General features: G+C 40.0%; 1 protein-coding gene across 6 annotated transcripts in view; it reads left to right on the plus strand.

Annotated features, from left to right (window-relative positions):
• The window catches only part of DENND1A (DENN domain containing 1A), a 533,349-nt gene that overhangs the window by 262,726 nt on the left and 246,912 nt on the right, over nt 1-23,711 (plus strand). For all 6 annotated transcript variants that reach the window (XM_070379017.1, XM_070379021.1, XM_070379022.1 and 3 more), the window contains 3 exons: nt 4,505-4,585; nt 9,358-9,411; nt 22,548-22,658. In XM_070379017.1, the coding sequence (XP_070235118.1) occupies nt 4,505-4,585; nt 9,358-9,411; nt 22,548-22,658 (246 nt within the window). The remainder of the gene's footprint in view (nt 1-4,504; nt 4,586-9,357; nt 9,412-22,547; nt 22,659-23,711) is intronic.

The raw sequence follows: 23,711 nt of genomic DNA on the forward strand, positions 1-23,711 counted from the left end.
CGTGAATTGGTATGGCCACCATGGAGAGCAGTATGTGCACAGTCGAGTTCAACTCTTTGCGGCCCCATGGACTGTGGCCCACCAGGTGCTTCTGGAATTTTCCAGGCAAGAATACTGGAGCGGGTTGCCATTTCCTGCTCCAGGGGATAGTCCTGACCCAGGGATTGAACCTACGCCTCTTGCAGCTTCTGCATTGGCAGGTAGATTCTTTACCACTAGTGCCACCTGGGAAACCCATGAGAACAGTATGGAGTTTCATTAAAATACTAAAAATAGAACTACCATATGACCCAGCAATTCCGTTCTTGGGCATATACCCAGAGGAAGCTATACTTGAAAAAGATACATGCACCCCAGTGTTCATTGCAGCACTGTTTACAATAGCCAGGACATGGAAACAACCCAAATGTCCATCAGCAGAGGTATAGACGAAGATGCCATTCATGTATACAGTGGAATATTGCTCAGCCACAAAAAGGAGTGAAATTGTGTCATTTGCAGAGATGTGAATGGATCTAGAGACTTATTTCATACAAAGTGAAATAAGTCAGAAAGAAAAACAAATGTGTAATATTGCTTATATGTTAAATCTAGAAAATGGTACAGATGAACTTATTTGTAAAGCAGAAATAGACACACAGTTGTAGAGAACAAACATGGATACCAATGCAGGGAAGGGAGGGTGAGATGAATTGGGTGATTGGGATTGATAAATATACACTACTATGCAAAAGGTAGATAACTAATGAGAACCTACTGTATAGCACAGGGAACTATCCTCAGTGCTCTGTGTGATGACCTAAACAGGAAGGAAAATAAAAAAATAGGGGATATATGTATACATATAACGGATTCATTTGCTAACTAACACAACACTGTAAAGCAACTATACTCCAATAAAAATTAATTTAAAAATACAAATAAAAAGCTTTGTATACTATTTTCCAGAAGTAAATAAATAAAGCTGAGCCAGAAGAATAATTGGTTAAAGACATAGAGTGAAATTGCAGTTCAAAATTTGCTAATCATGTGGGTCATAGAGATCTCACTGAATAAAGTTCTTTTTTTTTTTTTTTTTCTTGCTTTGTGGAAATTATTTCTCTTCTCTACTCTGCAGTCCTGCTTCCTTATTTAATTGTTCATGATGTTAGAGTCACTACTTTGTTTCAAGCAGTAATAAAGCAAAAAATTATAAGAAATTAAAATCTAAAAAAATGATGTAAAAATGCCAGAAAGACACAAAAGTGAGTTTGAAGGAGCAAAGGATTTTCACTGGTCATATCTGGGACAATTTGAGCATCAGAACAAATAATGATACAAAAGGATTATAACCCCTTAAATAAAACAGAAGACCATGTGTGCATACTAATATAAATAAGTAAATAGATAAATTAAAAGGGGAATGTGATATTTACACAAAGTCAGTTCAGTTTAGTTCAGTTGCTCAGTCGTGTCCCGACTCTTTGCAACCCCATGAACCGCAGCACGCCATGCCTCTCTGTCTATCACCAACTCCTGGAGTTTACCCAAACTCACGTCCATCGAGTCGGTGATGCCATCCAGCCATCTCATCCTCTGTCGTCCCCTTCTCCTCCTGCCCCCAATCCTTTCCAGCATCAGGGTCTTTTCCAATGAGTCAACTCTTCATATGAGGTGGCCAAAGTATTGGAGTTTCAGCTTCAACATCAGTCCTTCCAATGAACACCCAAGACTGATCTCCTTTAGGATGGACTGGTTGGATCTCCTTGCAGTCCAAAGGACTCTCAAAAGTCTTCTCCAACACCATAGTTCAAAAGCATTAATTCTTCAGCGCTCAGCTTTCTTCACAGTCCCACTCTCACATCCATACATGACCACTGGAAAAACCATAGCCTTGACTAGACAGACCTTTGTTGGCAAAGAAATGTCTCTGCTTTTTAATATGCTATCTAGGTTGGTCATAACTTTCCTTCCAAGGAGTAAGCATCTTTTAATTTCATGGCTGCAGTCACCATCTACAGTGATTTTGGAGCCCCCAAAAATAAAGTCTGACACTGTTTCCCCTGTTTCCCCATCTATTTCCCATGAAGTGATGGGACCAGATGCCATGATCTTCATTTTCTGAATGTTGAGCTTTAAGCCAACTTTTTCACTCTCCTTTTTCACTTTCATGATGGTGTGATCACTCACCTAGAGCCAGACATCCTGGAATGTGAAGTCAAGTGGGCCTTAGAAAGCATCACTACAAACAAAGCTAGTGGAGGTGATGGAACTCCAGTTGAGCTATTTCAAATCCTGGAAGATGATGCTGTAAAAGTGCTGTACTCAACATGCCAGCAAATTTGGAAAACTCAGCAGTGGCCACAGGACTGGAAAAGGTCAGTTTTCATTCCAATCCCAAAGAAAGGCAATGCCAAAGAATGCTCAAACTACCGCACAATTGCACTCATCTCACACGCTAGTAAAGTAATGCTCAAAATTCTCCAAGCCAGGCTTCAGCAATATGTGAACTGTGAACTTCCAGATGTTCAAGCTGGTTTTAGAAAAGGCAGAGGAACCAGAGATCAAATTGCCAACATCTGCTGGATCATCGAAAAACCAAGAGAGTTCCAGAAAAACATCTATTTCTGCTTTACTGACTATGCCAAAGCGTTTGACCGTGTGGATCACTATAAACTGGAAAATTCTGAAAGAGATGGGAATACCAGACCACCTGACCTGTCTCTTGAGAAACCTGTATGCAGGTCAGTTAGAACTGGACATGGAACAACAGACTGGTTCCAAATAGGAAAAGGAATACGTCAATGCTGTATATTGTCACCCTGCTTATTTAACTTATATGCATAGTACATCATGAGAAACTCTGGGCTGGAAGAAGCACAAGCTGGAATCAAGATTGCCGGGAGAAATATCGATATCCTCAGATATGCAGGTGACCCCACCCTTATGGTGGAAAGTGAAGAGAAACTAAAAAGCTATTGATTTACATAAAGTATTGCTTCACAAAATGCTTACTCAACACAGAGGGAGAATGATTGATCTTACAGTAGAGACATCAGATGAATTAATCAAATGATTAAAGTGAGCGTCAGCAGAAATGGGATGAATTGAAATCTGAATCAGTAGAAAACATCAGACAAGTGAGCATTATTCTACAAAGTGATTGGTTTCACTGTCAAGTTCTTACAAATGTAGGAACTGTTCCTGACTGATAGAAACTAGGGTCATAGCAACTGAAGGCAGCACTTGTTCCTGAACTGGATTGTTTTGCTATCAAGGGCATTATTGGCATAATTGACAACATTTGGTAGGATCTGAGGATTAGATGATGATGATGTTTCAGTGTTAATTTCCTGATCGTGGTTATGTAGGAGAACATCCTTGGTGTTTATGGATGACAGGGCATAATACTGGTAATCCACCCTCAAATGGAAAATAAAGGGTTTTGTTGTTGTTGTTGTTTTTGTAATGTCCTAAAATTCTTCTGTAAGTTTGAGATTGTTTCAAAGCAAAATTAAACTTGTGTGCCTGCACGTGTTCATTTCTACCCTCTGAGAAATTTGAGTAAGTTATGAATTCAGATTGAAAACATGATTTTAATCTGGACTTATCCTCTTTTCCCTCTCCTTTAAATTCACTAACAAAGACAGTTGTGAACAGCAGAGAGGGCTCTGGGTTTGAACACAGAAAACCTGTGGTTAGCTTCTGGCTGTGCAGTTCCCAGCTGGCTGATTTGAGTCAAGTTGCTTTACCCTTCGGAGCCTTAGTTTTCAGTCTGTAAAGTGAGGTAGTTGTGAGGCTGAAAACAGCTACCAAATGGGTACAAATGTAAGCTTATTACTATTTTATCAGCACAGAGAATTCCACAGGGTGGGAGAAATAGCTTTTGGATGATTCTGTAAGCAGTGTTCTTTTGAGCATTTTAAAGGTGAATCTGTTTTCAATCGAATAATTTGTACTGCTTTATGTTTCATCCTGTGGCTCGATTTCTCTAATTAAAATGCACAGCCACCAGCCTCTATTGCGTGCTGTTGTAGTAGTTCATTTTTAACTTTCCATAATTGGAGGCTGCTGTGTGTATCTGGTGAACACTCAATAAAATTAATTGAGAGTAATGATGATAAAGACAAGATCTATAGTGTCATCGTTATTTCTCCCTACCACCCCCGCCCTGTAAGCTGGGATTGTTTGCATTTAAAAGTTGTTGCTATGGAGTTGAGAGGATAGATTTGCTGAGAGCTTATGGTATATGATCCATAAAAGGCGGTCATGGTAGGTGTCTCACTGAGTAGAAAATGTCAAACTTGGTGTGGGAGGATCTATTTGGTTCTTTTATTGAGCCATAAGCACTGTCTTTTGTCCAACTCTACTTGAATATCAAACCTATTTCTGTTGTGGGGCCAGCACCTCCCCAGCCCCCTCAGTCATGAGGGCCCATAGTTCACTGTGTGCCCAGACCTCCCTGCAGGTCTCTGACTAAGGGCTCAGTCTTGCCTTTGTTACTTAAGCCTTTTATTTCTTTCAGGAGAGTCAGTGGAATGAGCTTCTTGAAACTCTGTACAAACTTCCTATCCCTGACCCAGGAGTGTCTGTTCATCTCAGTGTGGTAAGTGGGGGTAGAATATTAGCAATCACTGAGAAACCATTCCATTGTTAACAATAAGAAAGAGCCAAATGAGATTGTCTTTTTGTCATATGTACCTTCCCCACCCCCAAATACTTAGAGATCTCAAGACAGGCCAGGGAGTTGTATTTCTTTCTTTCTCTATGATTTCATGAGAGAGGGCTCCCAAATGCCCCCATGCTCCTCTCTTCCTGTCTATCATTCCATCACTAGCATCTCCTGATGGCAGGTGTTGGGCTTGGAATGGGACAGCCAACCCTTGCCTCCTCAACCCCTGTCCTGGGGCTCCCTGCCTCATGCTTCGCCTCCTCCACCCGGTGACCCCACACAACCCTGCTGTGTCTGTGCCTTTGCTGAAGCCCATCCTGCTTCCCCAAACCTTCAATACCACCTTTCCCCTGTTTACCAGGGTAACCCATACTCATCCTTCAGAACTCAACTCAAATTTTTATTCCAGCAAAATCCTCCCCTCACACCCCCGAAGGCTTAGGTAAGGTTTTCTTTTTTTGTCCCAAGCATCTTGTACACTTTGCAGTACTTAGTCACAACACTTTGGAACAACCTGTTTTCCTATCTCCCCCACTGGACTGCACACCCTCTCTTGAGGACGAGAATGGAGACTGCCTAGCACAGTTCCTGGCCAGATTGTTTCCTTGAACTCTCTTACATACATGCTATGTGGTCTGGGTAGAAAAGCTTTTGAATTATAAACTGGGAGATTTCAATCCCCAAGTCATAGTTTTGCCAATGACCTGAGTGATCTTAATCAAAACCTTTAACCTCATGGGCCTCGATTTCCTCATCTATCAGATAAGGTGTTGGATAAGAAGGGTGTTTTTTTTTTTTTTTTTCATATTTTAGTTACTGTAATTCTCTGGGTCAAATGCTAGTCATGACCTTCTTCAGAATTCTCAGATGGACACTCTTTGGCCAGCTATTGATTATCCAGGGGCTGTTTTCCCCAATGTTGTAGGGTCTGAATGTTCTAAAAAGTTTTGTCTTTCATCTTCACCAGAAGCAGGTACAGTGTTGATAGTCAATGGTAATTATCTCAGTATTTGCCCTCTTAAAGAAAATGAACATGGAAAGGTTTTTTATGATGATCACATTAAAAGCAGTATTACTGCCAATAACTAATAATACATCTACTATATACCAAGTTCCTAATTTATGCCAAGTATATATCTCTAATGTTTAAAACAACTCTAAAAATAGATATTGGCATTCTTATGTCATAGTTAAGACTTAGAGAGGAAAAGATACTTGCCCATCCAAGGTCGTATGGTTAATCAGTGAGATTGGGGCTTTTAAACCCAAGCCTATGTTTTTTTCCACTAGGCCATGAATGTTGAAAGAAAGGAAGGAAAGAAGGAATTGGTAGAGGCTTTTGCTTATTGCAGTGGAGCAGAGGAGGGAAAGAAGCCTTTTCCAAGAAATATTGTGTAAGGAAGAATGTCTGAAAAAGATGAAGAAATGAGCTTTAAACCTGCCCTACTCCCTGCTGCAGAGCTGAGCAGCCTTGCCTTTGTCTCTGTCCCTTTTCCTAAGCAGCTTGATCTCCCTGCTTCAGTCTGTAATGACATCCGACAGGTAGCTGGGGAGTAGCCGGGCTGGGTCACCAGCTGCTGGGGAGGAAGGGCCTTATCCTTCCCCTGAGTGGCTGCCAGGCCTCAAGGACAAGCCATTGCCGGGGCAGGAAGAACTGTTGGAAGGTGCAGCTGTTTCATGCCAGTGGTTTCTAGGAATGTTTCTGACCTCCTCTGGTCCCAGCATTTCATGGGCGATGGAGCAAGACAGAATCTCAAAGGACAGCCTGGGGACTACTTGGTTTGGGGATTGCATAGGCTCACTATTTACAATCTGTTGCATTTGTAAAGGCAGATATTTTCTTTTTTTCCTGTTCACAAGGAATTCCTCTCTGTGTGTTTCATTTCTGAAAAGTTAGTCTCATCTAGATTATAAAGCCTGAAAAGATGATAAAATGACAGTCTTGGACTTTTTGTCTTTAGTCACAAGAGTGTTTCTGTGTGTCTGCTGTAGGTGATTGAGAAAAATCGGAATACAAACCTACAGTTGAGAATAGTGATAATAATTTTCTATTAAAATACCATTGATGGAATGCTAGACACTTAACATACAAAACATTTATTCTTCAGAACAGTTGTTCTGAACAGTTCCCATTTACAGGTTAAAAAAAAAATAGCTTCTGAGCTATTAATTGGAATTGCCTACGATCACATAACTATTAAGTGGCTGACTCTGCAGTTCCAGTCCTTTCTCCCTCACTGTGCTAATCCTTATTCAGTGACTTCATCACCATGTAGACTGCCGTTACTGAACAGTTCCTGGGACTGCCTTCTAGCCATTTGGTATAAAATTTGGTATCTTATGGCATCGAATTTAACCTTGTATTTTACTTTTACTATTTTAATCTTTGTTCTTGAGTTGACTTAATTAGTTTCCCATAACGAATATGCTACATGATCTCTACTACAATACTTTTATTTTATTTTATTTTATTTATTTTTTTTTTTGCCTTTTATTGCCATACCTCATTTTACTGTGCTTTGCTTTAGTGAGCTTTATAGATACATGTTTGTTTGTTTTTTTTTTTCCTTGTTAATTTTCTGTTTAGTTGATCTATCCATAAGTGTGAGTGGGGTATTAAAGTCTCCCACTATTATTGTGTTATTGTTAATTTCTCCTTTCATACTTGTTAGCATTTGTCTTACATACTCATGGTGCTCCCATGTTGGGTGGATATATATTTATAATTGTTATGTCTTCTTCTTGGATTGATCCTTTGATCATTATGTAGTGACCTTCTTTGTCTCTTTTCACAGCCTTTGTTTTAAAGTCTAATTTATCTGATATGAGTATTGTGACTCCTGCTTTCTTTTGGTCCCAATTTGCATGGAAAATCTTTTTCCAGCCCTTCACTTTCAGTCTGTATGTGTCCCCTGTTTTGAGGTGGGTCTCTTGTAGACAACATATGTAGGGGTCTTGTTTTTGTATCCATTCAGCCAGTCTTTGTCTTTTGGTTGGGGCATTCAACCCATTTACGTTTAAGGTAATTACTAATAAGTATGATCCCGTTGCCATTTACTTTATTGTTTTGGGTTCGAGTTTATACACCATTTTTGTGTTTCCTGTCTAGAGAATATCCTTTAGTATTTGTTGGAGAGCTGGTTTGGTTTTTTTTTTTAATTGAAGGATAATTTCTTTATTGTGTTGGTTTTTACCAAATATCAACATGAATCAGACATAGGTTTACCTATGTCCCCTCTATTGTAATCCTTAATATATAATGTTTTGGCACAAAGACACAGATTTTGGAATAATGCACTACAAAGGGTGTTTTCTTAAGTTATCTTTTAATATTTGTTGCTTTTTACTTTTTAGTTTATTTAATTCAAATAGCTTTAGCTATAATTTGCTCATAAAAAGCACAGGTATAACAGTGTGTTATCATGGAAAGAACAAAGCTCTGGTTATGCAAACCTGGTTTCAATCCTAGTTCTGTCACCAACTAGCTATATGACCTTAAGTCACTTTACTTCTCTAAGCCTTAATTTACCCATTTGTAATATGGAGATAATTTCTTAAATTTTCCTGTGGAAATTAGAGATACTGTTTATAAAGTATCTGGTGGTACTTTATACTTGGAAGGTAAAGCCTTCCATGTAGCAGATGTTCGTAAATATCTGCCGAATATTAGAAAAATAGCTTATAATGTTATTGTTGGCCTTTTTGTTATTGGAAGCCTTTCATTTTAGGAAGCCTGTGCAACTCATTTTTCCAGAGACTTACTTATTTTGTAGTTATCCAAGAATGGGGGGTGGGAGCTTCCTGAAATGTCACTTGGGGGTCTAGGTTTGAACTTAGGCCATGGCTAAGCTGACATTCTCTGTATGTGACCTTTCCTGGCCTTTGCACAATCCCTTCTTTAATTGGCCAGCACCAAGCTCTTTCCATTCCTGCTTGCCATTGTTCTCTGCGTCTTTAGGAGCACAGAGGAGGTGTCATCAGTTCATCCTATTTTCATTTAACTCAGAGACACATGCTTGTTACATGCATGGAGATGTCTCCTTAAAAGTTCTCTGAACAGGTCAGGGTTTCAACTCCACTGATTCAGCTCCCTTCACTGGAATTTGCACTGGAAGTCAGGAGGCTTACTTGGAGAGCACGCGTAGTTGAGAGACATTCTCCACTGTTAGCCGTCTACAGTGTCTCAGTGCCGCAGTCCCTCGGCTGGAGCTATCCTTACCATCCCTTGGGCCTTTGGGACAGATTTGGCCCACAGTTTATAGATGAGTATAATCTCAGATGCTGAAATTAAATTGCAGGTTTGGTTGGTAAAGACCATTCATGAGTAAACCTAGTGATATTTGGTCCCTGGAGTCCACATGCCTCAGTGAACAATAAATTATGAAGTCTGCAGCTTTCATGTGTTCAGTAGCCTGAAAATGTCATATGAGAAATTAGCCTTTAACTTCTTTGAACTGTTCTTTTGTATTTCCTAAAGATGTTCCTCTCTCATGGAAAAGAACTCCATCTACTAAACGGTGATTTAATGTATCTGGCTTTAATCCAATATTATCCAAAGAAAATATTCCTTAGACTATTCTCTATGAGTGAAACGCTTATTTCTTTAGTTGAGTGAGGAATTATCTTCATATCATTTACCTGGTTTCTGAATGATGTGCTTGTTGCATACTTTTTCAGGAATAAATATTTTTTATCTTCCTTTACAGCATTCTTATTTTACTGTGCCTGATACCAGAGAACTTCCCAGCATCCCTGAGAATGTAAGTACTTGGGCAGATGTGAATTAAATTTTTATTCTTCATTTTTACTAATTTTGAAAGAAAATAAAGGGGTATATTTTCCTACTATAAAAATAATACATTATAAAAGCAAAACCATATAGAGAATATTTGAAAAATAAAGAAGTATAAAGACAAGAAATAATCATTATTCATACTTTGCAAATTACTCACCTATTAACATATTGGTGTCTCATTGTAGTCTTTTTAGAATGTATTATTTACATAGTTAGAATTACCTCTTATATAAGCATTTTGCCATTTCATTCATAATCATTTTTTTTGACTGCATAATATTCAATTTGCTGTGTTGTTTACTTAGCTATTTCTTTGCTGTTGTGAATCGAGTTGGTTTTACTTTTTCTTGTAAATAAAATGCTTTTGTATAAAGAACTTCTCGTACGAAGATCTCTTTATTAGGGTCAGTTCAGTCGCTCAGTCGTGTCCAACTCTTTGCGACCCCATGAACTGCAGCACTCCAGGCCTCCCTGTCCATCACCAACTCCCGGAGTTCACCCAAACTCATGTCCATCGAGTCAGTGATGCCATCCAGCCGTCTCATCCTCTGTTGTCCCCTTCTCCTCCTGCCCCCAATCCCTCCCAGCAATGGAGTCTTTTCCAATGAGTCAACTCTTCGCATGAGGTGGCCAAAGTATTGGAGTTTCAGCTTCAGCATCATTCCTTCCAAAGAAACCCAGGACTGATCTCCTTTAGAATGGACTGGTTGGATCTCCTTGCAGTCCAAGGGACTCTCAAGAGTCTTCTCTAACACCACAGTTCAAAAGCATCAATTCTTCCACGCTCGGCTTTCTTCACAGTCCAACTCTCACATCCATACATGACCACTGGAAAAACCATAGCCTTGACTAGACGGACTTTTGTTGGCAAAGTTATGTCTCTGCTTTTTAATATGCCGTCTAGGTTGGTCATAACTTTCCTTCCAAGGAGTAAACGTCTTTTAATTTCATGGCTGCAATCACCATCTGCAGTGATTTTGGAGCCCCCAATATAAAGTCTGACGCTGTTTCCACTGTTTCCCCATCTATTTGCCATGAAGTGATGGGACCAGATGCCATGATCTTAGTTTTCTGAATGTTGAGCTTTAAGCCAACTTTTTCACTCTCCACTTTCACTTTCATCAAGAGGCTTTTGAGTTCCTCTTCACTTTCTGCCATAAGGGTGGTGTCATCTGCATTTCTGAGGTTATTGATATTTCTCCCAGCAACCTTGATTCCAGCTTGTGCTTCTTCCAGCCCAGCGTTTCTCATGATGTACTCTGCATAGAAGTTAAATAAGCAGGGTGACAATATACAGCCTTGATGTACTCCTTTTCCTATTTGGAACCAGTCTTTTGTTCCATGTCCAATTCTAACTGTTGCTTCTGACCTGCATACAGATTTCTCAAGAGGCAAGTCAGGTGGTCTGGTATTCCCATCTCTTGAAGGATTTTCCACAGTTTATTGTGATCCACACAGTCAAAGGCTTCGGTATAGTCAATAAAGCAGAAATAGGTGTTTTTCTGGAACTTTCTTGCTTTTTCCATGAACCAGCGGATGTTGGCAATTTGATCTCTGGTTCCTCTACCTTTTCTAAAACCAGCCTGAACATCTGGAAGTTCACGGTTCACATATTGCTGAAGCCTGGCTTGGACAATTTTGAGCATTACTTTACTAGCATGTGAGATGAGTGCAATTGTGCGGTAGTTTGAGCATTCTTTGGCATTGCCTTTCTTTGGGATTGGAATGAAAACAGACCTTTTCCAGTCCTGTGGCCTCTGTTGAGTTTTCCAAATTTGCTGGCATATTGAGTACAGCACTTTCACAGCATCATCTTCCAGGATTTGAAATAGCTCAACTGGAGTTCCATCACTTCCACTAGCTTTGTTCGTAGTGATGCTTTCTAAGGCCCACTTGACTTCACATTCCAGGATATCTGGCTCTAGGTGAGTGATCACACCATCGTGATTATCTTGGTCGTGAAGATCTTTTTTTTTAATTAGGGTAGATATACTCAAGTAGAATTGTGCTCCTACTACATTTTTTAATTCACTTTTAAGAAAGTAAAGGATTTGTGGATAAAAGTGTAAGGACCCCCACCCCTGTCTCTTAAAAACGTAGCAATGAACTTGAGTCTGAGACAGCAGAGGGTAATATTTGCCCCCTGAACAAGCTGAATCACATAGCTAGTCTAGTCTTAAGACATATTTCAAAATATTTTACTTGAACTGTACATAGTACTATGTAGAGTTAAATACAGAATCACTACCACTAAGGCACTCAATTATTTTTTTAACTTGTGGCAAAATATACATAACATAAAATTTACTGTTTTAACCCTCTTTTAAATATATAATTTCATTGGTGAACACATTTACATTATTGTGCAAGTGTCACCAACATCCATCTCCAGAATTTTTTCATCTTTCCCAGCTGAAACCAACTCTTTAAACAACTCATTTCCCTTTTCCTCCCATCACCTGGCAACCACTATTCTGACTGTATGAATTTGACTACTCTAGGCACTTCATTTAAGGAGAGTCATATAATACTTGTCCTTTTGTGTTTGGTTTATTTCACTTAGCATAATGCATTTGTGGCTCATCCATGCTGTAGCATATCAGAATTTCCTTCTTTTTTAAGGCTGAATATTATTTCAAGAAGTGGTAGAATTGGAATTTAAACATTAATCTTTTTGATACTAGAAAATGAATTCTCATATACTTTGCTACCCTGTGAGCCCATAATTTAACCTTTTATCTCCCTCAAAATTCCATTGAAATGACAAAAGAACTATAAAATTAAGGAGAAAAATGTCCACTTAATGGCAGAAGGAGCCACCATGAACTAGAAAATTTGAGGAATTTCTGCAATTTAAAGGAGATGATTATTGAGCAGTCAATAAGGTATAGACAGTGAAGAAACCCCCCTCAAACTGGAAAAGTCCTATAGAAAGAGCAGAAACCAGGGATGTGACCTGGAACATTTATGAAAATTGATTATGTGCTAGATTGCACTGAAGAATTCAAAATAGGAAAACTCAGATTTTCACAGGCCACTGTCTTTTATTACAATGAAATAAAACTAGAAATTAAATATTCATCTACTTGATGGAATAGTTGGGTCACAGAGGGGAAGACATTGAAATTGGCTATTATTTAGATATTAATGATCATATCAAAATCTTTCCTTTTGGACCAGTCGGTTTTCTCTTGCCAATAGTGTAAGCTTTATTACAGGTGTTCTGGAAGCCAAGTAGGGTGGTAGCTTATAGAATATGAACATTTAGCATGTATACTTTAAGCACCTCTCCTATTTTTATTTAATTATTTATCCCCTGTGCTCAGCTGTACCTAGTGTTCCCAAGTCTTTCTGGTTACCAGAAAGTAAACATTTATCGCTCAGGAAGGGTGCCAAAAGGCTAGTTGACTAGCTGAGTGAGCTGGGAGAGGAGTATCTTGGGACTGAATACTCTTATTTTTATTGGCACTCTTCCCTTAGCCTTTAGAGGTCCTGGATGTCTCCAGTTCCTGAACTTTTCTAGAGTTCTGTGATGTGAGTTGGGCTGGATACTTGCTGCCCTCTGCCCTGGTCCCAGACTTTTCTGGGCTGCCAACTCAGTCTTCTCTAGTTTCTCAACCTTGATTGATACTCTTGATACCCTGGACCAGATCATTCTTTGTTGTTTAGGGTTGTCTTGTATGTTGCAGGGTGTTCAACAGCATCCCTGAGCTCTATCCATTGTAAGATGGTACCAACATCTCCACCTGTGATGACTGTGTCTCCAGACATTGCTAAAAGTTCACTGGGGCTGAATGACCCAGGTTAAGAACCATTTCTTTAATAACATCTGGCTTCCAAAAATTTTGACATCTCTCTTCCATTACTCTCTTTTCTCCTGTTCTTTGAGGTTTATGCCTCTCAAAATTATATCATTGTGACTTTTCCTGGCTGAGGGCTGATAGTTGCATGGTATCAGGAGAGAGAAAAGCAAATACATGTGTTAAATCCATGGAAATGCCCTCATGTTTTAACTATGCTTCACCTATTAATAGACATTTAGATTGTTTCTAATGTTCTGCTATTATAAATAATGTTATAATAGCAGTCATCGCCTAAGTTAAATTCATCTTTTAATTTTTTAATTTTAAGGACTGCGAATTCCTTAAGAACTGTAAGGTACCTGAAAGTCCTGGTAATTTCTCAATTTTCAAAACCACAATTGCTAAGATTAAAAATAGTGTAGGAAAAAAAACTTCATCTTTTTCTTAGCCCCACCTCCAATTCCTTTCCGCACTGTATGCCACCTCCCCTGCCCCCACCATTAAAAAAAAAAATTTGCATTCCCTCTGCTGATTTTGCCACTAATGAACCAATTCCCTGCATATGACCCATTGTCCTCTAAATCCTCCTTTGCAAACCAGTAAAAGGCTGGCCTTGTTTGTTTCTAAGCAGGAATAATAAAAACAATCTGCCAGCCTCCTAACATACATGGTTCCATTTAAATCCTTACAGCTACTCTGTGAGAGGTAGACGTGAGCCTCATTTTACATGTGGGGACCCAGGACTCACAGGCCTGAGGTTAGAGCCCAAGGTCTGCTTCCAAATGGGGTGTAGTGACCCGGGTTTGTAAGGAACCAAAGCATTTTGTTTCCATTATACCCCCCTGCCTCCGTATGGTTGACTTTTGATATTTATGAGGAAAAAGGAAAAGAAATGGTTTTTCCTATTTCAAGTATGAAATGAAGCAGGAAAGCTTTTCCTCTAAGGAGAATCTGAACTTATGTAGGACCAATTTGTGTGATTTTTGACATAGACTCACTGTTGAGCTCTAGCCATGTTGAAATTTGCATTTTACTCTCTTGGTGATTTTTCAAGGATTAATTTAAAATGACTAAATTGCTGCATTGCAAATTGAAACAAGCAATAACGAAGGAGTTGTTAATATGATGTAGTCTGCTGGTGGAAAGAACATGAGTTTTGGAGACAGCCAAACACTGGGCTGTACCACTCTGGGGATTTTGAGATACTTATATTCTCTAGCGTCCTCATCTAATAAAGCAAAATGGGAGGAACAAATGAAGTATTACATGTAAAGTTCCAAGTTCAATGCCTGGTGCAACAGAGATACTGCTTTTGATGATCCTTCCTTTCCCTTCATCCTTTGGCTCTCTTTTAATTCTAGCCTTAACCTCTCTTGAGTTGCTGTGGAGGGCTAGGTGCATTACTTCTTGGAGCTTGTCTTGTCTCGGTTTTTGCTGACATTACTGGCTGTGAAGATCAACACTTCTCATGGAGTGTATGTTTGGCTACGAAAGCCTCTTAGCACCCACTGTTGACTGGAAATGGTACAAGGAATGGAGTCCAGGACACTCGTGCCTGTCATGTGGAAGGTGTTGTGTATACTATATGTTTGTCTCCTCTTACGAACATACTGAACTAAGAGAACAAGAAACGGGTAAAAGGATGGGGGTATGAAACTTGATTCTGTCACCAGATAATCCTATTCTTTGGACGATTTCAGGGAAGGATTAACATGAGAGACAAAGGAGGTAGTACTGGTTGAACACCCACCATGGATCAGATCAGGTACTATTAATATTTGTTATATCATGACATCTTCACAGCCACCTTACAGTGTGGTTGTTATCCCTATTCTGCAGAGGAAACGAAGCCCAGAGATGTAAAGTAACTTGCCCCTAGCCACCCAGCCAGTCACATTTGGGTCAGTCTGATTCTAGCACCGAGATGCTGCTGGGTCCTGGCCCTCCACTGCATGGCTCCCAGTACCTTCCTAAGAAATCATTCATCCTAAGTGTAAATTATATAATTAATCGTGTGACTATGTGTTTAGTTTCTGCTTCCATATGGACAGGGGTCAGTATTTTTTCAGCAGTGAATCTCCGTTATTAACACTGTACCTAAAACAGAGTAGATATTCAGTGTACATTTATGAAATGATTGAATGAATGAGCAATGCAGTCACTCTCAGGAGAAGGAAAAATAACAGTTCCTTTCACTTGGCTTTTGGGCCAGTGAGTCTGCAAGATGTTAATGAAAAGCAAATGTAGAAAATTAATTCTTTCCATTTTCAGATCCCTGTTGAAGTTAATTCTCATTATTTCTTCAGTTTCTGTGTAAAAATATTTTCTTCCTTTTCACTGAAAAACTATCACTATGTAATTGCTCTTCAGGGTTTTTTCTGTCTATCAAGCTAACACATGTAGGAGTGAATTTTATACAGGCAGTAATTAAATGAGCATAAATTTTTATAAATTTTAAACGGTTGACCTGCGTTTTTTAAAAAGTCACAGATCACAAACAAATACGTATTAATAATTACTTTTTAAACTGGCTGTATAAGGGATTTTTTTAGTGGCCAGGTTTTGAAGTTTACTTTTGATTAATGGATAATCATATAGACCTTGTTTTAGAATATTAAACAAACCTGTCTTGATTATCTGGCCTGTGTCATTCCAAGTGGTTAATGATGCGAGGAAAGCATTTAAAATGGACAGTTACATATAACATTGGCCAGACTCCGCTTTGTCAAAAGATGCACCATGATATAGAAAAGATTTATGAACTCGTTGTGACTTTCAAAAATAAACAAAGTTGAGGTGGTAGTAGGAGACCTATTATCAAGTCCTGAGATTATAGAGAATTCCATTGTTGCTATTAAGAGTTGTCAGGTAATTGTTTATTCTAATGGTTTTTCCATTCACACAGAGGGATAAAGTTGACCTCTGGGTAAACTCTGCTTTCTTTCCTATAATATACTTCTCTGACTTGATTGCTTATGTGAGTGTGTGGGATTCTTTCTCAAACTGATTATTTTAGAATCCAAATTTATAATTCCTTTTTAAGAATCCTACACAACTAAAGTAACCTAAATTCTTTTTTAAAAATTGAGGATTTTAAAGATTTACATTATGGTAAAATAATCTGAGCAGGAGCTGTTTCAGGAAATAAGTTCCCTGGGCAAAACCAGCTTCTTGAACTGTCTCTTCCAGACATAGTACAGTAAGTCTTTATCATCTATACTGTGTATGAAGCTGAGAGTGACAAAGACTAATAAAATGACAGACCGTGGGGCGGACTAGCATCTGTTTCAAAGGCTCCAAGGAGTACCCAGCTTAGAGTCTGTTCTTTGGTTTGGGGATTATCTCATTTCCCTAAGGTACTGAACCTAAGACGCTTTTTCTCTAAGCTCCACTGTATCCCCTTCCATCCTGAGGCTCATTGCACCCACCCCCCATTCCCCACCCCTGATCACCACACCCATCCCCACCTGCTTCCTCACCCGGGGCGTGGATCACAGTGAGCCTGAAGTCCCCAGCCACCTGGATTGGTACTGCAACCAGCAGGGACAGCTAGCAGGCAGCAGCCATTATGGGGCTTCTCCTGGGGGAAATGGTGTTCTGCCAGGTGTCTTCCTCTCTTCTTTGTCTGGATTTAGAGCCACAGAGAGTTAGAGCTGGAAGGGTTCTTCGCCGCTGTTGCTTTGTGGAGATGAAAAGCCTGGAGAGTCTAAGGAACTTGTGCAGCACATGCCTCTTTTGAAGCTTAACTTCCAGGCTGCTCTGTCTCTGTTAACCAGAGACCTTCCTCAGAACTGAGCCCCATTCAGCCTGGGAAGTGGTCAACTTTGTGTCCCTGCTTCTTAACCCTATATATTGGGCCCATTTAATAAACGCTAGACATAAAGGAGGATGCTCAGAGGCACATAACTATATGCAACTGAAATAATGCTTAAACTCCATGAATATAAAAGGACTGTTCTTCCTTAAGCCTAAAAAACATACTGGCACTGAGAAGACTCAGCCCTTTTGAGCATAGACACTGGGAAGCAGTCCCTCTAAGCAAGGTTTTCCTTTTCTAGAAGATGAGTCACATGGAAGAGTAATTATCAGGGAATAAAGGAGGTGGTTGTTCCCTGATAATTGATAATTGGCTTAGCCATGATGACATTATAACCCAGGACACTAGGCCCAAGACTAGGGGTACACTTTGTTTGACAGCATTGGTGGTTCTTTAGAAGGACAGTTGATACTTCATCAAAAGGCTGGACTTTCCCTTAAAAAAAAACTTGTCAGGCAAGTGGACAGATGTGGAGCACAGGAACCTGGAATTCAGGGGCTTGTCCCAGATCCTGCCAACCCCCTCTCAAGTCTAACCATTATCAAGTCCTGGATTCCAGTTTACAGAGATCTGTGACATCCATATGCAAAGTTTTTATTTGAATAACTTGTTTTATTCATTCTCTCCCTGAATATGGCAGTAGCACCTGTTAGCTGCTTGCCCCCTCCTGTACATCCTCCACAGGACCTCTAGGGAGATTCTTCTGCAGCACAGATATGCTTATGTCCTAATCCTTCCGCAGCTCCCTGTTAGCTGTGAGGAAAGTCTAGGCTCCCATAGGCTCTGAACCCAGCTTCTCTACCCCAGCACATTCCCTGCCCTGCATCCTGCCCTTCACTCCACTGACCTGCGTAGAGCCGCTCTCTCCCTCTTGCCTCTGGCTGGAACATGCTTCTCCCGCGTGCCCTGAGTGAACCCCTTGTTGGAGGCCTAGAGCAAGTGTCTTCTCCTATGTCAAGTCTTCCCCAGCCTTCACCTCATATCCATCTGGCAGAGCTGAATCTTCCCTTCTCAGCCAGCTGTGGAGCATGTTTAGCCAGCATCAGAGTTCTAAGCCTGGCATGCTGCAGTCCATGGGGTTGCAAAGAGTCGGACATGACTGAGCGACTGAACTGACAGTTCTTGGCATACCAGGTTTCTGGGTCCAGTGCCACTTGTGGAAAGTGGGGATCATGTTTAGTTAATCTCTGTGGGCACAGCTCCCAGGGTTTACTAAGCACTTAGTAGGAGTCATCAGTATTTGTTGACTAGCTGATTATAGGAGACAGAAGTGGAAGACTGAAGACTTAATTCCACTGAAGCCAAGTGCTGGGAGAAAGTGGCATACCTGTGTATTTTATACACAGGTATAAAATACCTGTGTATTTTATAAATACAAGCTCACAATATGTTCTGGCTGCAGTCCTGACACAGGACTACTTGCCACGGAAGCCTTCTTTTCTTATTCCACACTCCCTATACTGTGTTCTTACCTATCCGAGAAATATGGTTGATCTAGCTGTGACATGTGCACCTGCCTCTGTGTACAGTTCTCCTTACCCCCTGCCCTAGTTACTTGATGAACAAACTGCCTATTTCTTTACATTTTAAATAATGTAGCTTCAGATGGCTTTTAAAGCTACCTTGCCTGGTTTTGTGAGTCTCCAATGTCAATTCTTTTCCTGTGGGCCCTTCATCATGACTAAGTAATTGATCACTTCATCCAATTCAGACCGAGGTTTTCTGAAGTCAAGTGCTGCATTCTTCCTAACACACCATCCAAGCCCTCGTGTTTCTCTTACACCTCCCTGCTCACACCTGAGCTAATGAGCCGTAGTCTTCAGTCAGTGGCTTTCTCCACTCATTGATTCCCTCTTTCATCAAACTGCTAGATTATGGGATATGTCATTTCACCCAAAGGGATGTCAGTCTGGTGGCAAAAACATACTTGTAACTGAGTGATTATATGATAGAGACAGATTGTCATGGAAGCACAAAGGGCAGCTTGAAAAATGAGGAGTTGAGGAAACCTTTCAGGAGGAGGTGACATTTGAGCTGGGTCTTGAAAAGTAAATGGGTGTCCTTAAGGAAGGGAAAAGCATTCCAGGTGGAGGAAGCAATGGAAGTAAAGGCCTAGGGGTGTGAAAAGCATGACAGGTTTGAGAAATTGAGGGTTGCTGTAGCTTAAGCCACCAGATGCTTAAAGGCAGGGGGAAGGAGGCCCCTCTCTCTGAGGGGTTTTCTTCTGAGATGAGGCTTGGTGGGAACCGCAAGGGCTCCCTCCAGGTGTTCCCAAGGTCTGCTCTGCCCCACAGGTGCTCCCAGGGCTGAGCGAGGTTCCCAGGGCTGTGGCCAATCCCACCCACTCCCCACTGCTGAGGCGGGTGGTGTCCCAGAAGGAAAGAGGCAGGGAGGAAGCAGATAAGAAAGACAGCTTCTGTTTAGACACAAATATCTTGGTAATCAGCACAGATGGGATGAGAAATACCAAAAAAAGTACATGACAGTTTAGAGAGAATTTGGTTAAATGTTACATATTTTTAACATACCTGTGTAGAGTTTTTGGAACAAGCACCTGAATCCTTCAGAACCTGATTGGGTTGGGGGTTATGCCTCAACCAAGTGGTGTTTTTATTTCAGAAATGTTCCCTTCCCCATCCACAAAAGTATCCTTGTGATTTTTTTTTCTCCCACCAAAATAAGGCACAGGATTTGTCTCTGACGCTGTGTCTCCCTATTTGGACGGCAAGCTGTGTAACATATTTCTACCCAGCGTGAAGCTTCTTGGCAGACTCTTGAGGCCACGTTTTGGTGGCTTCAGAGTTATCTTTGGATCTGTCAAAAGTGCTAATGGGCTTTCTGGCCTTCTTTAAGCTCCTCATTTCTATTTTCTTTTTACTTCCATCCTCTCCTAAAAGAAAAATGCATGTAATTCATCAGCAGTTAAGCTTTTGACTGAAATGCTCAGCTGAGGGCCTTGTATTTTGTTTGCGAGAATAGCTCTGCCGTGTCACTCTTCAGAACAAACCCTACCCTGGCTTCATTAGCTCAGCACTCCTCAGTCCACTGGGCAAGAGATACACTTGTTGACCAATTCCAACTGGCTTTCTTGCTTATTTTGTTTTTCAAGTTTGTTAAGAGGCAAATTGCTATGGTGGTTAGAGCCAGAGTTTGGGGTTCAGGAAACTTGGTTTGGAAGCTTGGCCCTTTCTAGCTGGGTGACCTTTGGAAGACTGTTTAACCTTCCTGAGCCTCAGTTTTCCCATCTATAAAATGGAGATGATAATGCCTTTCTCAGGGTTGTTGAGAAGATTAGAGAGAAAATAGGTAAAGTACCTATTGTCTGGCACATAAGGATTACTCAGTAAATAGAATAACAGTTTTTAACAAAAACACTTTTTCTTTGGCCATACTTTGATCCTGCATTGTTCTGTCCAAATATAGATTTTTATCCACTATTTTTAGTGGTGTATAAAGAAAAAAAAAACAATGTAATTTGAGGAAATTCAGGGAGATAGTGATGGACAAAGAAGCCTGGTGTGCTGCAGTTTATGGGGTCACAAAGAGTTGGACACAACTTAGTGACTGAACAACAGCAACAGTAAAGAAAAAAAGCACAGATTTAGAGACAAACCTACCCAAGACTGAACAATGCCTTATCCACTTACTGTATGACCTTGGTCAAGTTACTCCTCTGTACCTCTGTTTTCTTATCTGTATGTAGAGATGATAATAAAACTTCCCAGGTGGCTCAGTGGTAATGAATCTGCCTCCCAGTGCAGGGGCCGCACAATATGTGGGTTTGATCCCTGGATCAGAAAGATCTCCTGGAAGAGGAAATGGCAACCCACTCCAGTATTCTTGCCTGGGAAATCCCATGGACAGAGGAGCCTGGCAGGCTAGAGCCCGTAGGGTCACAAAGAGTCAGACATGTCTGGATACACACACGCAGAAGAGATATTTGTCCAAGGAGTGGCTTCAAGATGAGTGAAATAATATATGTAAAGCATTGTATGTTGTGGATGTTTAAAAGTATTTAAGAGGGACAGTGTAATATAAGAGAAAGTATATGGGCTATGGTGTTGCATTGGGGTCCAGTAGTAACTTGAGCAGTTACTACTCTCTCCCAGACTTAATTTATCTATATGTTGGAAAGAATAATACCTCATTGGATTTTTGTGAAGAGTGCTTAAAATTACACCGCCAAGAGTACCTGGTCCAGTGCCTGGTATTTGGTAGGTAGTCAGTATGGGGACCTGTTAATTCACGCATGCTTTATTTACAAAGGTCAATAGTTAAACTGGTACTCAAATCAAACAATCATAAATCATAAGATAAGTGCCCATTCTTATTCCCAACCCATAATATTGTTGAAAAGCACTTTATGCTATTTTGCATATAAAATCCACCTGGTTTACTTGAATTTATGGGTTATGGATCTTTCATCATTATAAACTGCAACCCCTGGCAATAGTGTTCCTTCCCTCTCCAACCCCTTTCATTTTCAGAGGATTATATTGTATGGCATTGAAAACCCGTAACACTAAAGAAATTAGCATATTCATGTGTATTATTAAAGTCAGGTGGGTATAGAAAGGGTTGCAGAAATGAAACACATTACTTTTTTTTCTGAAATCTGCAGAGTACCAATCTATAGTACTAATTAAAGGAATGAAGCCCAGGCTACAGACAAAAGCTAGTTTAAAACACTGCGTTGTCACAACTTGCTGCTGCTTGTTTTCAATGGTTTTTCCCGTCTTTTGAGTGAAATACCTGGAAATTGTAGATCTTGAAAATTGCTTTACTTCCAGCTGAGCCGTTTTAGAGAATGTAAACTGTGGAGAAGGGGGACCCCAGCAGCGATGACTGGAGAGGAGCATGCCCGGCCTTTGCGGGGGGAGCCTGTTGGACAAAAACAGGCTGTATGCCAGAAGCATTTTGGTCCCTGGGTACTTTCTTTTGCTTATACATATGGCATGGTGCATTGGGAAAGTTCTAGGACCTCGCATTAGAGCTGTGAAGTGAAGTCGCTCAGTCGTGTCCGACTCTTTGCGACCCCATGGGCTGTAGCCTACCATGCTCCTCTGTCCATGGGATTTTCCAGGCCATAGTCCTGGAGTGGATTGCCATTTCCTTCCTGTCTTTACCAGTCATTAGGTTTTTTGATCTCAGTACCTCTCTCTTGCCTTGATTTCCTCATTTGTGAGATTGCAGACTTCTTGTCCTGCTCACCTTTCAGAACTGAAAGTGTTGCCTGTGACCTCACGTTGTAGACTGTAATCACCATTCAGAGGTGTGGTTGCTCAGACTACTTCATCTCTAAATTCTGTTCCAACTTCACGTTTCATGATTTACATGTGACTGAGATCTGGTCTTCCAGGGAGAAAGACTAGGACAGGGGAAGAGGGAAGTATACTTTCTGATTATTAGATTCTGTTAGATACTGTTTCTAATAAGAACAAAGAAAATAAGCCACAAACCTCCCCTTCTTCTTTCTCCTAGAGAAATCTGACAGAATATTTTGTGGCTGTGGATGTAAACAACATGTTACATCTGTATGCCAGTATGCTGTACGAACGCCGGATACTCATCATTTGCAGCAAACTCAGCACTGTGAGTAGACAGTCTTGAAACGGGCTGTTTCATTTCATTTTAATTGAAAGATGTATCAGAAAGATTAAACAAAACTTTAGAAATCATCCACAATCCTCTCAGATAATAGCATGTCATTTTTATTAATTATTCATGTCCCTTTACAGTGTCAATGCACATTTGATTTATTCTTGTAGCTTAACAATCAGTTATAGTTTCCTGTTTGATTGTGTGTGATGAACACTTTAAGTATTTCCATATAAGCTTTTGTTATTGTCATTTTTGAGATGTCTCTGTCATATTCCATTATACTGATGTGTCATCGTTTGCTAAATCTTTCTTCTCTTGAGGGCCATTTAGGTTGTTCATAGTTTAATCCTTTCGTAGGTAACACTGCAGTGAACATCTTTTGGCTTCATTTGACTAATACAATTCATATTCTAAAAATTGGGACCACCAAGTCAAAGGACAGATAGGTGCTGTGCCTTATGGATGCCAAATTGCTTCCCAAACAGGCTTTTTTATTGTGGAGGTTGCCAGTTGTGGATGAGTGTACCATTTGCACTGCATCCTTGCCAGAGTTGTATGTGTGCTTGTGGACATGTGCTTTAATTTTCCTAACAAAATAGCATAAAATGGTATTGCAGGTTTGATTTATTTTTAATTTTTTTAGTTAGAAGTAACTGAATATTTTTCATGCATTTTTTTTCCTATTTTCATTTTGTTAATATCTTTTTCCATTTATCTTATAGGGTTCTTGAGTTAAAAATTGGGATGAACTCTTTTTTATTATAATAACTTTCACTATATAATACAAATTTTTTCATATTCTTTTTATATTAGTTTTTTAATTTGCTAAGTATAAGAGTTTGTCTTTTTCCCAGTACCTGTTATGAAAATTCTCCAACATAGAAAAATTGAAATCAGTTTGCAGTGAACACCTGCATAATTTCATCTAGATTCTGCCATTTAACAGATTACTATGCTTCCTTTGGCACATATTTATCTATTCCTCATACCATTCTTCAAGCCATCTTATTTTTTGATGTATTTCAAAGTAAATCACAAACATCA

This window comes from Bos mutus, chromosome 11 (assembly GCF_027580195.1).
Source record: "Bos mutus isolate GX-2022 chromosome 11, NWIPB_WYAK_1.1, whole genome shotgun sequence".
NCBI classification, from domain to species: domain Eukaryota; kingdom Metazoa; phylum Chordata; class Mammalia; order Artiodactyla; family Bovidae; genus Bos; species Bos mutus.